The 13,978-nt window shown below is 50.3% G+C and overlaps 1 protein-coding gene across 1 annotated transcript in view; it reads left to right on the top strand.

The window, feature by feature from the left end:
* Window positions 1–4,475: 4,475 nt before the first annotated feature.
* Window positions 4,476–13,978, top strand: part of ABR (ABR activator of RhoGEF and GTPase) — a 183,434-nt gene continuing 173,931 nt past the window's right edge. Inside the window, exon 1 of the mRNA XM_007454242.1 lies at window positions 4,476–4,851. Within this exon, the coding sequence (XP_007454304.1) occupies window positions 4,476–4,851 (376 nt within the window). The remainder of the gene's footprint in view (window positions 4,852–13,978) is intronic.

Below are 13,978 nucleotides of genomic sequence, written 5' to 3'. Positions count from 1 at the left end.
CCAACTCCCATTTCCATTGGCCATGGGATGCCCCGGAATAACTTGCCCCCATAGAAGCTTTCATCTGGGATGCTTGAGAAAAGCATCCCTAGGACAGAAAAGTGGAGAGTAGTAGGCGTGGGTGTTTGAGGTGAGACCCCAGCAGCCCTTGGGAACTGTCCACTGCAGCTGCCGCAGAAATCCAGGATGGGCCAAAGGGAGGTGGCACAGAACAGAAAAGGCATCTTCTCTGTGGGTGACTCAGATTGGGGTCCTGAATGGGTGCAGCAAGCAGAAGAAATTCAAGAAATGGGGTTGGACAAGTAGGCTGGGGTCAGAGGATCCATTGTGAAGAGTCTGATATGCCAGGTTACAAAGTTTAAACTTTATTTGCCAGGCTCTGGAGCTTAATAGGTGCTCAACAAATATTTATTGAATGAATAAATGCTAATGACCAGATGCACCTGGGCCAAGCCCTTGCAAAACTACTGAGCTTTAGACTCCAGAAAATTAGCTGTGTGACCTCTAACCTCTTTGATCTTCCATTTCTCTCTCTCTCACTATCTTGACAATAATACCTTCTTTACAGGGTTGTTGTCGAAATTAGATGAGATCAAAGATGCATGGCCACTAGAAGTGTGGACTCAATAAATGTCAGCCACTCTATCCCTGCCCCCATGATGACCCAAAGCCAAGTAATAAAGCTAAACTATCGACCAGTTAGAGACAATGAAGGTTGCTCCTGGGACCTGTTTACAGATGATGAATGCTGGCATTTCTGGCTATATTGGTCCTCGTGGAAAAAATTAGTGGTATTGGTAACAGCTTCCTTGGACCAAAAGGGAATCATACTGCTGCTTTAATTAAAGGACAGAGTTGAAACTATCCTCCCAGGGAAATTAGAAATTCAGAAATGGATGCTCATAGTAACTTACAGTAACTTTTTTCCTTTGTGCATTTAAATATACATATGGAAACATCTTCCAATCAATATGCTGTTGACTGGGGTTATCCATGTCTGCTGTGCTACATTTCTTCCCCATTCTGAAATCTTAACAGAGGCCAAGATGCTTGTGGACTCCGCTTGATGGAATACCCCTGCACTGGCTGGCTGTAGGCATTGGGAGCACCTCAGTCCCTCCCAGTAGACAAAGATGGTGGTAGCCTCTAGGGAGGTAGGGACAGTCTCTTCAAAATATGAAGCAAAGGTGGAAGAGAAAGCAGCTTAAGGGACTAGGTGAAGGACTGAGAAATCACACAAGCTGGGGAATACGCAACTAATGTTTTTTAAAACATATCCATTTCTCCATAGCAATCGGGCACAAAGACAAACACAGAGATGAGTCATACCAGTGGCACACCAAATTTAAAAAGAAAAGCAGGAAGGAAGGAAGGAAGGAAAGAAGGGAGGGAGGGAGGAAGGAAGGAAGGAAGGAAGGAAAGGAAGAAAAAGAAAAGAGAAAGAAAAAGGAAGAAGGGATATTGGGAAAGTGAGTAAACACAGACTTTGTCGAGGAAGGAAATTCCAGAGTTGAGAAGTGTCTGTGGGAAGCACATCTGCTCCCAGCCCAGAGTGATTCACACCTGGAGCAGCGAAGCAGGAACTGCAAGGTGAGGATTCGGTCATCTGCCTGTTCATTCATTCATTCATTTCATTCAACAATTATCAGCTATCTGTCAGTCACACTCTCCAAGAAGCAGCAAGAATACAAAACTGGAAAAGACACAGTCCCTGACCCTGAGAGCAGCTATGAGAAAGGGAAACAAAAGGTGTCACTAATAATTGCCATAAAGTGGAACAAGGGTAAAGATAAAGACATGTACAAGGTGGAGAGTGTGACACAAAGAAGAGGGAGAGGGGCCGGAAAAGTTTTCTCATAGGTGGAGCTGGGTCTTAAAGGAGGGTTGGAGTCCCCCAGGCAGCAGGGAGTTGGTAAGGCTAAAGCCTAGGAGAAAGGCAGAGAGGTGGGCAGGGACCAAATGTGGGAGGACCTCCTTTGTCAGTGGAGTCTGGACTCCATCCTGGAGGTGTGCGTTATGAGGAGCCGCTGGAGGGTTTTGTTTGTTTGAAGATTTTGTTTTGTTTTCTGATGTGGACCATCTTTAAGGTCTCCATTGAACTTGCCACAATACTGCTTCTGCTCTATGTTTTTGGTGGGTTTTTTTGGCTGCGAGGCATGTGGGATCCCAGGCCCACCACCAGGGATCGAACCCGCACCCCCTGCATCGGAAGGCGAAGCCCCAAACACTGGACCGCCGGGGAACTCCCTGCCACCGGAGGGTTTTGAACAGAAGCATGACACTATCTCATTTGTGGTTAAGAAATACTTTATGGTATCCTTCCAATATCCAGCCTTGAGGGATAGGCAGAAAGGGATTGGAAGGTGGGAGAGGGATGGCCTGTTCACATGGTTCAAGTGAGCGGCTAGTGGCAGGGATCTGGAGAGAAGAGGTCGCTGAGTTTAGCTCCAGTCCCCAAAGGGCATTGTGGCCTGGAAGAATTTCCAGCTGCCAAGTCACTTAGTCTCTTACAGAATCAATTTCCAACATACTTAAAACGAAGAAAATGTGAATCACCGACAAGGTCCCCCCTTGCGGAGAGCGCGAGACGGTTTATCAGGCCCTCTCTCTGCAGACAGTGGGACCTCACCGAAGACCCTAGAAAAGTGGTGCAGCCAGGTGGGAAGAGGAGGTGAGGCGGGAGCCCTCCATCCGCCGCCCCACCCAGAGTGTCAGGCCAGGCGCCGGTACCCAGCTCCTCCCCAGGGGAATTGTTGAGGCCACAAAGAGGAAGCGGAGTGGAGGGTCCTCTTAGACGCCCAGGTGTCTAAGGCCCCTGCCAGTCATGGTTTGATTCCATCACACCAAGTCACATGGGAGGATCCTTAGCTTTGAAGTCACAGGGGCCTCTAAGCAGAGCCACTTGGAGCTGTCACCCTTGCCTATTTCTAGTGAGCAGTGGAGAGAAAGCTTTAAAGGGTCTCAAAAAAAACACCCAAAACCAAACCAAAACAAAACAGGTTTATCCCCAGCTTTGGATTAAGCAGCTCCGTGATTTTGGCCAAGTTAAGTTAAAGGCGCTCCATAAATCCCAGGGGAGGACAACCCCGCCAGTCAGCCCTTCAGCACCTGCCCTCGCCGCCGCGCCACATCGCCTTTCCCCCACGTTTTCCTTCTCGGCCCCAGGCGCCGCCCGGACCCTGGACAGGCGAGGCTGTGGAGGGCCGGGCGAGCGGAGGCTGGCTGCGGCCCAGGGCGACCCTGCGCGCTCCCTCCCCCTCGCTCCCGCCTCCCCGGCCGCGCGGCCCCGCGCCTGGAGCGGCGCAGCCCGACAGGCCAGGAAGGTGCGAGCCGGGCCTACGGCGGCCAGCTTCGAGTATCGCCGGCGCCTCTGGAGTGGGCAGCACCGCAGGCCCGCCGTGCCAGGCCCTCTCGCAGCCTCTCGGCCGTCGGCGCAACCCAGAGCTCGCCCGCGAGGCTCCGCCCCCGCCGCGGCTCTCCAGACACCGGAGCCCGTGGGGCGCAGGGCAAGGCGCGGGGACTGCAGATCGTCGGCTCAGCGCGTCCTGCCCGGGGCGGGCCCTGGGCGCCCAGGCGCCCGCCTCCGCCGCCGCCGGTGGCCGCTGACGTCAGGGAGGCGAAACCCAGAAGAAGAAGAAGGAGAAGAAAAAAGGCACGAGGGCGGAAGGGGAAAAACTTTATTAATTTTTTTCTTATTCTCTTCTGGGGCTGCAGTGAAGGGCAGGCCACTGCGTCAGCGCGGAGAAAGCCGAGCGCGACACCAGCCCGCTGCGCGCGGAGGAGCTGGGCCCCGGAGGCCCGAAGGGGCTCCCGGCATGTGGGACCCCCAGGACTTTGAGCGCCACTGGCAGGCCGAGTTCCCTGGGGAGGAGGCGCCCGTCATGCGGCTGGACTCGGTGCTGGACATGGAGCGCGAGCTGGAGCGCAGCAAACTCAACCTGAAGTGGCTGCAACAGGTGCTGGCTGAGGAAAAGTTCAAAATCGTCTACCTGCAGGCGGCCCTGGAGAAGCGGGACCTCGGCTGCGGGCGCCTGGAGGGCGGAGACGGGGACAGCAGGGGGGCCTCGGCTGAGGAGCCGGCCGGGTCGGAGAGGGAGCCGGCGCCGCTCGAGGAGGCGGGCGCAGCGGGCGGCGGCGGAGACCCCCCGGGCCCGTCGCTCCCCTCCACGGAGGTGGCCGCGAAGGCCGAGAGTGCCCCCTACCTGTGCCAGGACCTTCCCACCTGGCCCAGGGCGGCGGGGGCTGGGGGCGCGGTTCGCAGCTTGACCGCCGCCATCCACCAGCAGCTACTGCAGCCTCGCCTCCTCTTCAGGCCGCGGGAGGACTGCGCGCCCCCCGGCCACGATGGCACAGTTCCCAGCGCCCCGGGAGAGGAGCGGTCCGCCCAGACCCGTGCGGGGCGGGGCTCGGAGGAGGACGAGCCGGACGCCTCGGGCGCGGACGATGGGGGCGACAGCAGTGACCACGACTTCGAGATGGTGGATTTGAACGAGAAACTCACCCTCAGCCAGTTGCTCGTGACCCCTTGCCGGCCCGGGACCTGCGATGAGGCGGAAAAGCCAGCGCGGGCGTACAGTTCCCATCGCTGGATGCACCTGATCCTCGGGAGCCGGCGGCAGCCGCGCGGGAGCCGCGACTTGGAGCAGCTAGAGGCAGAGGTCAAGGACGGGCGGGGCTCGTCCCCGGCGGCAGAGGAGCTCCCCCAGCGTAGGGCTCGCGAGCCCCTCCCCCCGTGGCGGCGCAAGAGGTTCCTGGGGCTGCCCGAGCGGGACTCGCCCAGTCACAGCTCGCCCGAGAGGGGCAGTGACTGCAGCCACAACAGCTCCGACCACGAGGACGGCTCCTTTGCAGGTAGGCGCACCCCTCTCTAGATCCCCGCCTCTTCTATCCTGGGCCTCGCCTGCTGGCCGCTTCCCCACCACTCCCTGAAACACCTCGCTGGTTCTGTTTAACCTCAGGCTCCTGGGCAGAAGGGAGGTAAAATTTACCTGTTTACCTTGAAGGCACTTGTGGAACTTAAAAAAAAAAAAGAGGGTGCAAAGGGATTTCGGCTTGGGCAAGTTTAAGAAAATAAGCATTATGGCGATGGTAGGGGATGAGGGGATGATGCATGCGCTCGACCAGACCAAGGGAGGAATCTTTCACTTCAGGCCTCAGCCTTTCTTCTGTATTGCAACATCACCGCCCTCCCCGGCCCCCTCCAACTCATCCTCTGCGAGTCGGTGAGATTCCCTTGCACCACCCACACTTGATAGTATCCTTCTCTGCACAAACTTCAGTGGTTCCCGTTTCCTCCAGATTCCTTGATGTGGAAGTCTAAATCTTCCACTTAATGTTCTGAACTTATCGCTCATCTTCTCCAGCCTGTACCTTGTGTTCTGGCCAAAATGAAAGAACCCCTCACTGTGGGAAAGGTACATAATAATCCTCACCACCCCCTTCCTTTGCTGACTGTCCTCTTCCTAGGAGTCACCACCTGATCTGTCAGCTTCCTAGGTGCCTAGGAGCCTGAGTGGGAAGGGGAGGGCTTGGAATCATAGAGTGTTTGAGCTGGCCTAGTGCCCAGAGATCATGTCTAGAGCAGTGCCTTCATTTGATAAAGGAGGAAACTGAAGCACATAAGGATTAAGTGCTTGTTGGAGTGAGCTGGGACCTCCACTCGGCCCTCCTGTCATTTTCTTGTTTCTCCTCACATCTGCCCTCTCTTCTGAGGACAGGACCTGGTCTTAGCCATGTTGTGGTGGAATCCCCTTTCAGTGGTCAGCACAGTGCCTTGCATACAGTAAGTGCTTAATAAATATTTATTGAATAAGTGGATGATTACATTGAATTTTTCTTTTAATTTTATTTAATTATTTATTTTTGGCTGTGTTGGGTCTTCATTGCTGTGCGCAGGCTTTCTTTTTAGTTGTGGCGAGTGGGGACTACTCTTCGTTGTGGTGTGCCGGCTTCTCATTGCAGTGGCTTCTCTTGTTGCGGAGCACAGGCTCTAGATGCGCAGGCTTCAGTAGTTGTGGCGCATGGGCTTAGTTGCTCCATGGCATGTGGATCTTCCCGGACCAGGGCTCGAACCCGTGTCCCCTGCATTGGCAAGCAGATTCTTAATCACTGTGCCACCAGGGAAGCCCGACTGCATTGAATTGAATGTGTCTTCCAGCCACCCAGCTCCCCATAGGTCGGGAGTGGGAAAAGGGCTAAGGAGGAAAGGACAGATAAGGATGTGGGCTGTCCTGTGACTGATCCTTTGCTGCCCCAGGGACTGTCACGGTCTCCTCAGCCATAGGGAAAGCATAAATTGTCATCTGATTGGGTCAAGCTGTGACCAGGAACTTAAGATGCCTTCCTGCTCAGTGAAAGAGGAAAAAAAAGAAATCACTGATGCTGGGATTCTTCCAAAATCTCAATTATTAGATCTTATCTAGGTGAGCTTGCATTTGAATGAAAAAAACTGTCCGCTTTGCTAAAAGCGCATTTGGAATGGCCATCAAGTCATCTGTTGTGATCAATTACACTTACTCATTAGCAGAGACTGGCTGCTTTTCCCATAGGTAATGCTTTTGCTGCCCATGCTAGTAACATTTTTATGTGCCCCTTTAACTTGTAGTCTGAAGCTTTCACTCTAGTGCCAAGTTCCAAATGCCCTCAGTGGAGGCTACCCAAGTGGCCCAGAGCTGCTTTATTATTTTTTTAATTAATTAATTAATTAATTAATTTTTGGTCGCGTTGGGTCTTTGTTGCTGTACGTGGGCTTTCTCTAGTTGTGGCAAGCGGGGGCTACTCTTACTTGCAGTGTGTGCGCTTCTCATTGCAATGGGTTTTCTTGTTGCGGAGAACGGCTCTAGGTACGCGGGCTTCAGCAGTTGTGGCTCGCGGGCTCTAGAGCGCAGGCTCAGTAGTTGTGGCACACGGGCTTAGTTGCTTCGCAGCATGTGGGATCTTCCTGGACCAGGGCTCGAACCTGTGTCCCCTGCATTGGCAGGCGGATTCTTAACCACTGTGCCACCAGGGAAGTCCCCCAGAGTTGCTTTAGAGCTGGCCCCAATCCCGTCTCCCCCCCAGACCCACTTCAGTCACCCTGCCAGGTGTGCTCGATGTACTGGATTTTCCCCGGGGAGTGATTTTTATTTCTGTGCTCTGTCTCCTCTATCCTTAAGGGCACTCTAGCACATAGAGCACCTTGATTCAGATTAGGAACTAGCATTCCCTCTGGCCTAACAGTTTACAAGAGGTGCTTCCTCTGGGTGGACCAGTGATAAAAAGATTTTCCTTCCTCTGACTTAAGACTCCAGCTGGGGCATATGTCTGGCGCTTGTGGCATTGGCTCACAGTGCCTGGGCTGTTTTTTAGGCCCCATTCCAGGACCCCCTCTGCAGGGCAGGCTTGTGTAGGGCTGTATGTGGGAGCCCTGCCTCCTATCTCCCAAACGTCCCCAGTGAGGAAGCGAATGGGGTGGACATGTGTATGCATACATGCATGTAGCACATCCATGCATGCCTATACATGTATACACATGTGCACGTAGTCACATACAAGTGTGCACATGTGCACAATCTAGGAGGAAGAGCCTCCAGACATATAGGAGGCGCTGGAGTGGAGAGATTAAGGGCCAGGGTTTTCCCGCTGTGGGTGACAGCCCACTGAAATCAGCATAGTGGGGAGTGAACACATCGTGAGGCCTTCTATGGCCACCCTTGGCCTTCCCTGCTTTACTTTTCTCCATAGCACTCACCAAATTACCACCTCAGATGCTACGATTTTGCATGTGGATCTTATTCACTCTCTCTCTCTGGTAAAATGCAAGCTCCAAGAGGGCAAGGATTTTTATCTCTTTCATCCACTGACATAGCCCCAAAGCCTAGAACAGGGTCTAACACATAATAGGTGTTCCATAAATATTTGTTGAATGATATATATATATATATATATATATATTTTTTTTTTTTAATTTTATTTTTTTTTCCTTGCGTTATGCGGGCCTCTCACTGTTGTGGCCTCTCCCATTTGCGGAGCGCAGGCTCAGCGGCCATGGCTCACGGGCCCAGCTGCTCCGCGGCATGTGGGATCTTCCCGAAACGGGGCACGAACCCGCGTCTCCTGCATCGGCAGGCGGACTCTCAAGCACTGCGCCACCAGGGAAGCCCAATATATTTTTTTAATGGAATAGAATAGAAAACACCAGAGTGCATTGCACATGGTAATGGTGAGTAATATTCTGTTTTAAAACTTTGTTTCAGTTCTGTATAACTGTGTGAGTGTATACTGGGTCCTGATGTAGAGTGTATTTCATGCTGTGGGTTGGGCCAAAAGGTTTGAAAATGCTGATAAAGACCGTGGGCTCTGAAGCCAGACTGCTTGTGTGACCTTGGAAGAAGTTATTTGAATTTTCTGTGTTTCAGTTTTCTCATCTGCAAAATGGGACTAATAAATACAGGTTACATCATACCATTGATATGAAGAGTAAATGGGATATTATTTCTAAAGGACTTTGAACGGGCCCTGGCACATAGTATGCCCCCATAGTATTAACTAACTACAACTGTGGGTCATTTTCTTTGAGTTAATGCTTCAAAGCTTCCCACTCCCGGATCATTCTGGATCACAGATGGTTCAGTTTTCTTTTCTTTGCTTTTTTTATTGGGGTATAGTTGTTTTACAATGTTGTGTTAGTTTCTACTGTACAGCGAAGTGGAGTTCCCTGTGCTCTACAGCAGGTTCTCATTAGTTATCTATTTTATACATATTAGTGTATGTATGTTAAATCCAATCTCCCAATTCATCCCACCACCCCCTTTCCCCCCCTTGGTGTCCATATGTTTGTTCTCTATGTCTGTGTCTCTATTTCTGCCTTGCAAACAAGTTCATCTGTACCATTTTTCTAGATTCCACATATATGAGTTAATATATGATATTTGTTTTTCTCTTTCTGACTTACTTCCCTCTGTATGACAGTCTCTAGGTCCATCCACATCTCTACAAATGACCCCATTTCGTTCCCTTTTATGGCTAAGATTCCATTGTATATATGTACCACAACAGATGGTTTGGTTTTCTATGATGCACGTGTTTTTTCTAGCAAGGCTCTGGCTCTTTCTAGAACCTTCCAGGAGCAGGGCAGGACCCAGGGCAGCGGGGTACTCTTGGCTCATGAGGCTCTCTTGCTGGATTGGCCCTCAAATTGTTTCTCCCTCTCCACCAGCAATCAGTCCCATCATCTCTACTCAGAGAACCTCACCTGATGGGGTTTTATTGCACAGTTCAGGCTTTGCCTTCCTCTCAGCGTTTCGAGGAGAGCATGTGAGGCCTCATATAAAAACGCCCAAAGGCAGAGGTTCTCCCCTCCTTGGAAAAGGCCCATTTTCTCTTAGCTAAGCGACAGATCCCCATACCAGGACACACTTGGGTTTGTTCTATATGTAGTAGGCACATCAGGGTTTAAGTCAGTTAGAATGCCAGTTCTTTTAGTATCTTCCCTTTAGCATCTTGCAGCCTTGGTTGGTACCAAGAAAGACTAGGCCACGTTGGCATGGATGCGGGTGGTAATGTGAATGGGGTGGGGTGGGGGGTCGCAGAGCTAGAATCAGCCGTGTTGGATCATGTGTGCTTTGAAGACAGACTTGTGTGTGTGCCCAGGCTCTGTCCTGCAGCAGGTGTGAGGCCATGGACAAGCCACTGGCCTTTCTGCACCTCAGTCTCTATTAACAGAAATAACAAGAATAGCTAATCTTCCTGGGGGCTTACTTTGTGCCCACTCCTGTTCTAAGCATTTTACACATATTAACTCATTTATACCACACAACAGCTTCATAAGACAGGCACTATTATTATTTCCATTTTACATATGATAAGCATGAGGCTCAGAGAGCTTAAATAACCCTGCCCAAGGTTACCCAGCTTGTAAGTGGCACTTGGGATTTGAATCTAGGCAGTCTGACTCCCCAGTCCGTGCTTTTAAACAGCAAACTATACTGCCTCAAACAATAGCACCTACTTCCCAGGGTAGTTATGAAAATTACCTAAAATAAAATACTTAGAAGAGTTTACTTTTTTCACACAGTGACCGTTAAGTGCATACGTGTGTATGTGTAATGTGTATGCATTATTATTATTTTCTTTATCACTAAAGCACCCAGCAGACCCCAGTTCATCTGCTGCTGAGGTGAACCGTGAGGGCTGCCACCTGCCCATGGGGCTCCTGCATGGACTTGGCCTCACAGGTGAGCAGACCATCTGCTGGATTTTAGATCTCCCCTCCTCAGCTGGGAGCTCTTGGGCAGACACAACTGCACGCCCACATGTGGAGGTCTTGGTATTTTTGCTTTCATGTTGGCATGCTTCTGTGCCAACCCTGCCAAAGAGGTTGGGTAACATGTCCTTCTAGGAGTTTACATATCCCTCCTGCAGCCTGTGGCATCCCCTTTGCCACACGTGGACTAAAGTGCGCTGGTCCAGCAAAAGCCCGAGTCAGGCATCGTTTTGACTGGCAGCAGCTATTCATCTGGTATTCTGATGTAGTTCAGATGACAAAGTAAATATCATTAATATTTTAAATTGGTAGCGTTTCCTCCTTGCATTAAACTTTGCTTAGTGGAGGATGAACAGTCATTTTTGCCAGCCCTTGGAAATCCTTCATTCATTCACTTGTCCATTCCACTCGACAAGGATTTATGCAGGTCTTACTTTGTGCCAGGTCTGTGTTAAGGGTCAAGATAGCAAAAGTCGGTGACCTGCCCTCAAGGTTCTCACTGGCTTTTTTGCTTCCGGGGTAGAAACCAAAGGTTTTTAGATAAACAGCTTTCCAGCAGGTAACTTGTTAAATCCTGAAATGAGTGACTAAGTAAGGACTGCCATTTAGAACCTCAGTGACAGAAGAAGAAAGGATCTTAGATTTGGTCTAAGGATCTTCCTGGCCCTCTCCAGACAGATGAGGACCCTGGAGCCCTAAAAGTAACCTCAGGGTCACATGCTCATGACCCTCAAGGCAGGGTCTAGGAGCCAGCTCTTTCCATTGCATCCTATGGCCTTTTCTTTCTTGGAATTTTAAGCAGAGAAAACTTAAGATGTGAGTCCTGTCAAACAGCAGTCCCCAACCTTTTTGGCACCAGCGACTGTTTTCACGGAAGACGATTTTTCCAAGGACCAGGGCGGGGAGATGGTTTCGGGATGATTCAAGCGCATTACATTTATCATGCACTTTATTTCTATCATTATTACATCAGCTCTACCTCAGATCATCAGGCATTAGATCCCGGGGGTTGGGGACCCCTGCTGTCAAAATCCTAGTAACAGGAGCAGCAGACTGTCTCATTTAGCCTCATTTAGTGGGTGGAAGTTATTTGTCCCACTCTATAGGTGAATATGCCGAGGCTGGGAGAGGTGAGGACATTTACCCAGCATCAAACAGCTCGTGGTGGAGTCAACATTGGAACTTGGGTCAGGCTTACAAAGCTGACACTGTTTAACTTCCAGCATGTAAGGCTGTCCTGGACCAGCTGTAGAATTCCAGATTTCTCTACTACTTGGGAGGCCCTGGCATCAGATTCTCCCAGGCTGCCAATGGAGACTTTTTAATCTTCATGGGAAATGCATTTCCTACTAGGCACTCATGTTACCTAGTTCATTTGGAACCTGATGGGTTTTTTTCCCCTTCCCATTAGTGACTAATGAGATTTTTGCTCCAGGAAGAATTCCTTGTGTTCGTTGGATGTGTCTGAATATCGTTAAGTCAAAGTATGGAATTTTCAGCCTTAGCTGTGAGGGAGTAATTTTTTTCCCATTCCCTGCTGTGGAGAGATATTAAAAAACTACTTGAGACACGTGAGCTGGTGGTTGGCTACGATTCATCTGTAGCCAGAGCTGACATGGCCTCACTGTTTGCTTGGTTCTTTAATGCGTGCTACCCCCCACTCCTCCCCCCACCCACCTTAGGAACGTCTACACCTCGTGAACATCGTTCGGCCAGCGGGTGTGGGTGGGTTTGTTAACAATGTCTTCCTCCTCTACAAGAGGTAAATGTAACCAAGCCTGAAAACTTTTCTGTTCCTCTCATCTGTTTTTCTTCTGGTGAAGAGACTATTCACAAAGCAATTGGCCCTGTGTTTGATTCTGAATCTTTGTGTTTTTTTTTTATATAGATTTTATTTATTTATTTTTTTAATAGATTTTGTTTATTTATTTATTTTTGGTTGTGTTGGGTCATCGTTGCTGCGCGCGGGCTTTCTCTAGTTGCGGCGAGTGGGGGCTGCTCTTCGTTGTGGTGCGCGGGCTTTTCATTGCAGTGGCTTCTCTTGTTGCGGAGCACAGGATCTAGGTGCACAGGCTTCAGCAGTTGTGGCACACAGGCTTCAGTAGTTGTGGCACACTGGCTTCAGTAGTTGTGGCTCGTGGGCTCTAGAGCGCAGGCTCAGTAGTTATGGCACATGGGCTTAGTTGCTCTGTGGCATGTGGGATCTTCCCGGACCAGGGCTCCAACCCGTGTCCCCTGCATTGGCAGGCGGATTCTTAACCACTGCGCCACCAGGGAAGCCCTCTTTGTGTTTTAAGTCAGGATCTTCATACCTTTTCTTTTCTTTCTTTTTCTTTTGGCTGTGTTGGGTCTTCATTGCTGTGCGCAGGCTTTCTCTAGTTGCAGCAGGCCGGGGCTACTCTTCATTGCAGCGCGCAGGCTTCTCATTGCGGTGGCTGCTCTTGCTGTGGAACACGGGCTCTAGGTGCACGGGCTTCAGTAGTTGCAGCACGCGGGCTCAGTAGTTGTGGCTCGCGGGCTCTAGAGTACAGGCTCAGCAGTTGTGATGAACGGGCTTAGTTGCTTTGCCGCATGTGGGATCTTCCTGGACCAGGGGTCGAACCCATGTCCCCTGCATTGGCAGGCGGATTCTTACCCACTGCACCACCAGGGAGGTCCCCCATACCTTTTCTTAGCTTTGAAAGAATGGTACAAACACTTTCTGCATCTGAAAAAAGGGCTGGATGTTACCCAGCTTGCAGGGTTGTGAGGCTTACCTTGGACAAGTTACTGACTCTCTCTAAGCCCCAGTTCTGTGTCTGCCAAATAGGGGTGATAATAATAGGACTGTGTCATAGATTTTTCGTGAAGCTTCACTGAGATAATGTGTATAGGGTGTATAGCACACAGCAGAGCACATAAGTGTTTAATAAATCTTAGATGGTGTTATTGTTACTATCTTCAGTCCAGGAACTTTCAGCTGGCTGAACCAGGCCACAGCTCATACTCACATTTCTTTATGGAATAAAGTCCCCAAGCCTCTTCATCTGCCTCTTTGTTTCCTTTCTTACCCCGCTCCGGCTCCAGAGATGTTTTGCCCCTTCAGAGGGAAACAAGCTTTTTTAGCCCTCTGTGGTCCCTGGTCCTTCCCCAGTCAAGCCCTGTCTCCCCTGCAAAACCATCATCTGTCTTCTCCTTATTTCCTACTCTCTACCCACTTGGCTTCGGCCAGTGCTCCTTCTTGCCAGTGTCTTTTCCAGTGCTCTTTCTGGCATTTGAGGTGCCCTCCCCCCTTCACTTCCCCAATTGGAAAGCCAACCCTTCCTTTAAGGCCTGGCTTTTCTGTGGAACCTTGTACTGGTTAAGATATGGGTTTGCTGCATTCGACAAAACCCAAAAAAGCAAGATAGAGGTTTACTTATCTCTCATGTAAAAGAATACTAGAGATAAGCAGTCCAGGGAGAGAATGGTGACTCTATGATCATCAGGAATTTAGGCTTCTTGTTTTTTTTTCTTTTTTTTTTAACACCTTTATTAGAGTATAATTGCGTTACAATGGTGTGTTAGTTTCTGCTTTATAACAAAGTGAATCAGTTATACATATACATATGTCCCCATATCTCTTCCCTCTTGCATCTCCCTCCCTCCCACCCTCCCTATCCCACCCCTCTAGGTGGTCACAAAGCACCGAGCTGATCTCCCTGTGCCATGCAGCTGCTTCCCACTAGCTATTTTACATTTGGTAGTGTATATATG

Source organism: Lipotes vexillifer, unplaced genomic scaffold (genome assembly GCF_000442215.2).
Source record: "Lipotes vexillifer unplaced genomic scaffold, Lipotes_vexillifer_v1.1 scaffold680, whole genome shotgun sequence".
Taxonomy (NCBI): Eukaryota; Metazoa; Chordata; class Mammalia; order Artiodactyla; family Lipotidae; genus Lipotes; species Lipotes vexillifer.
The sequence above is the reverse complement of the archived record's forward strand: the minus strand, read 5'-3'. Positions and strand labels throughout refer to the sequence as shown.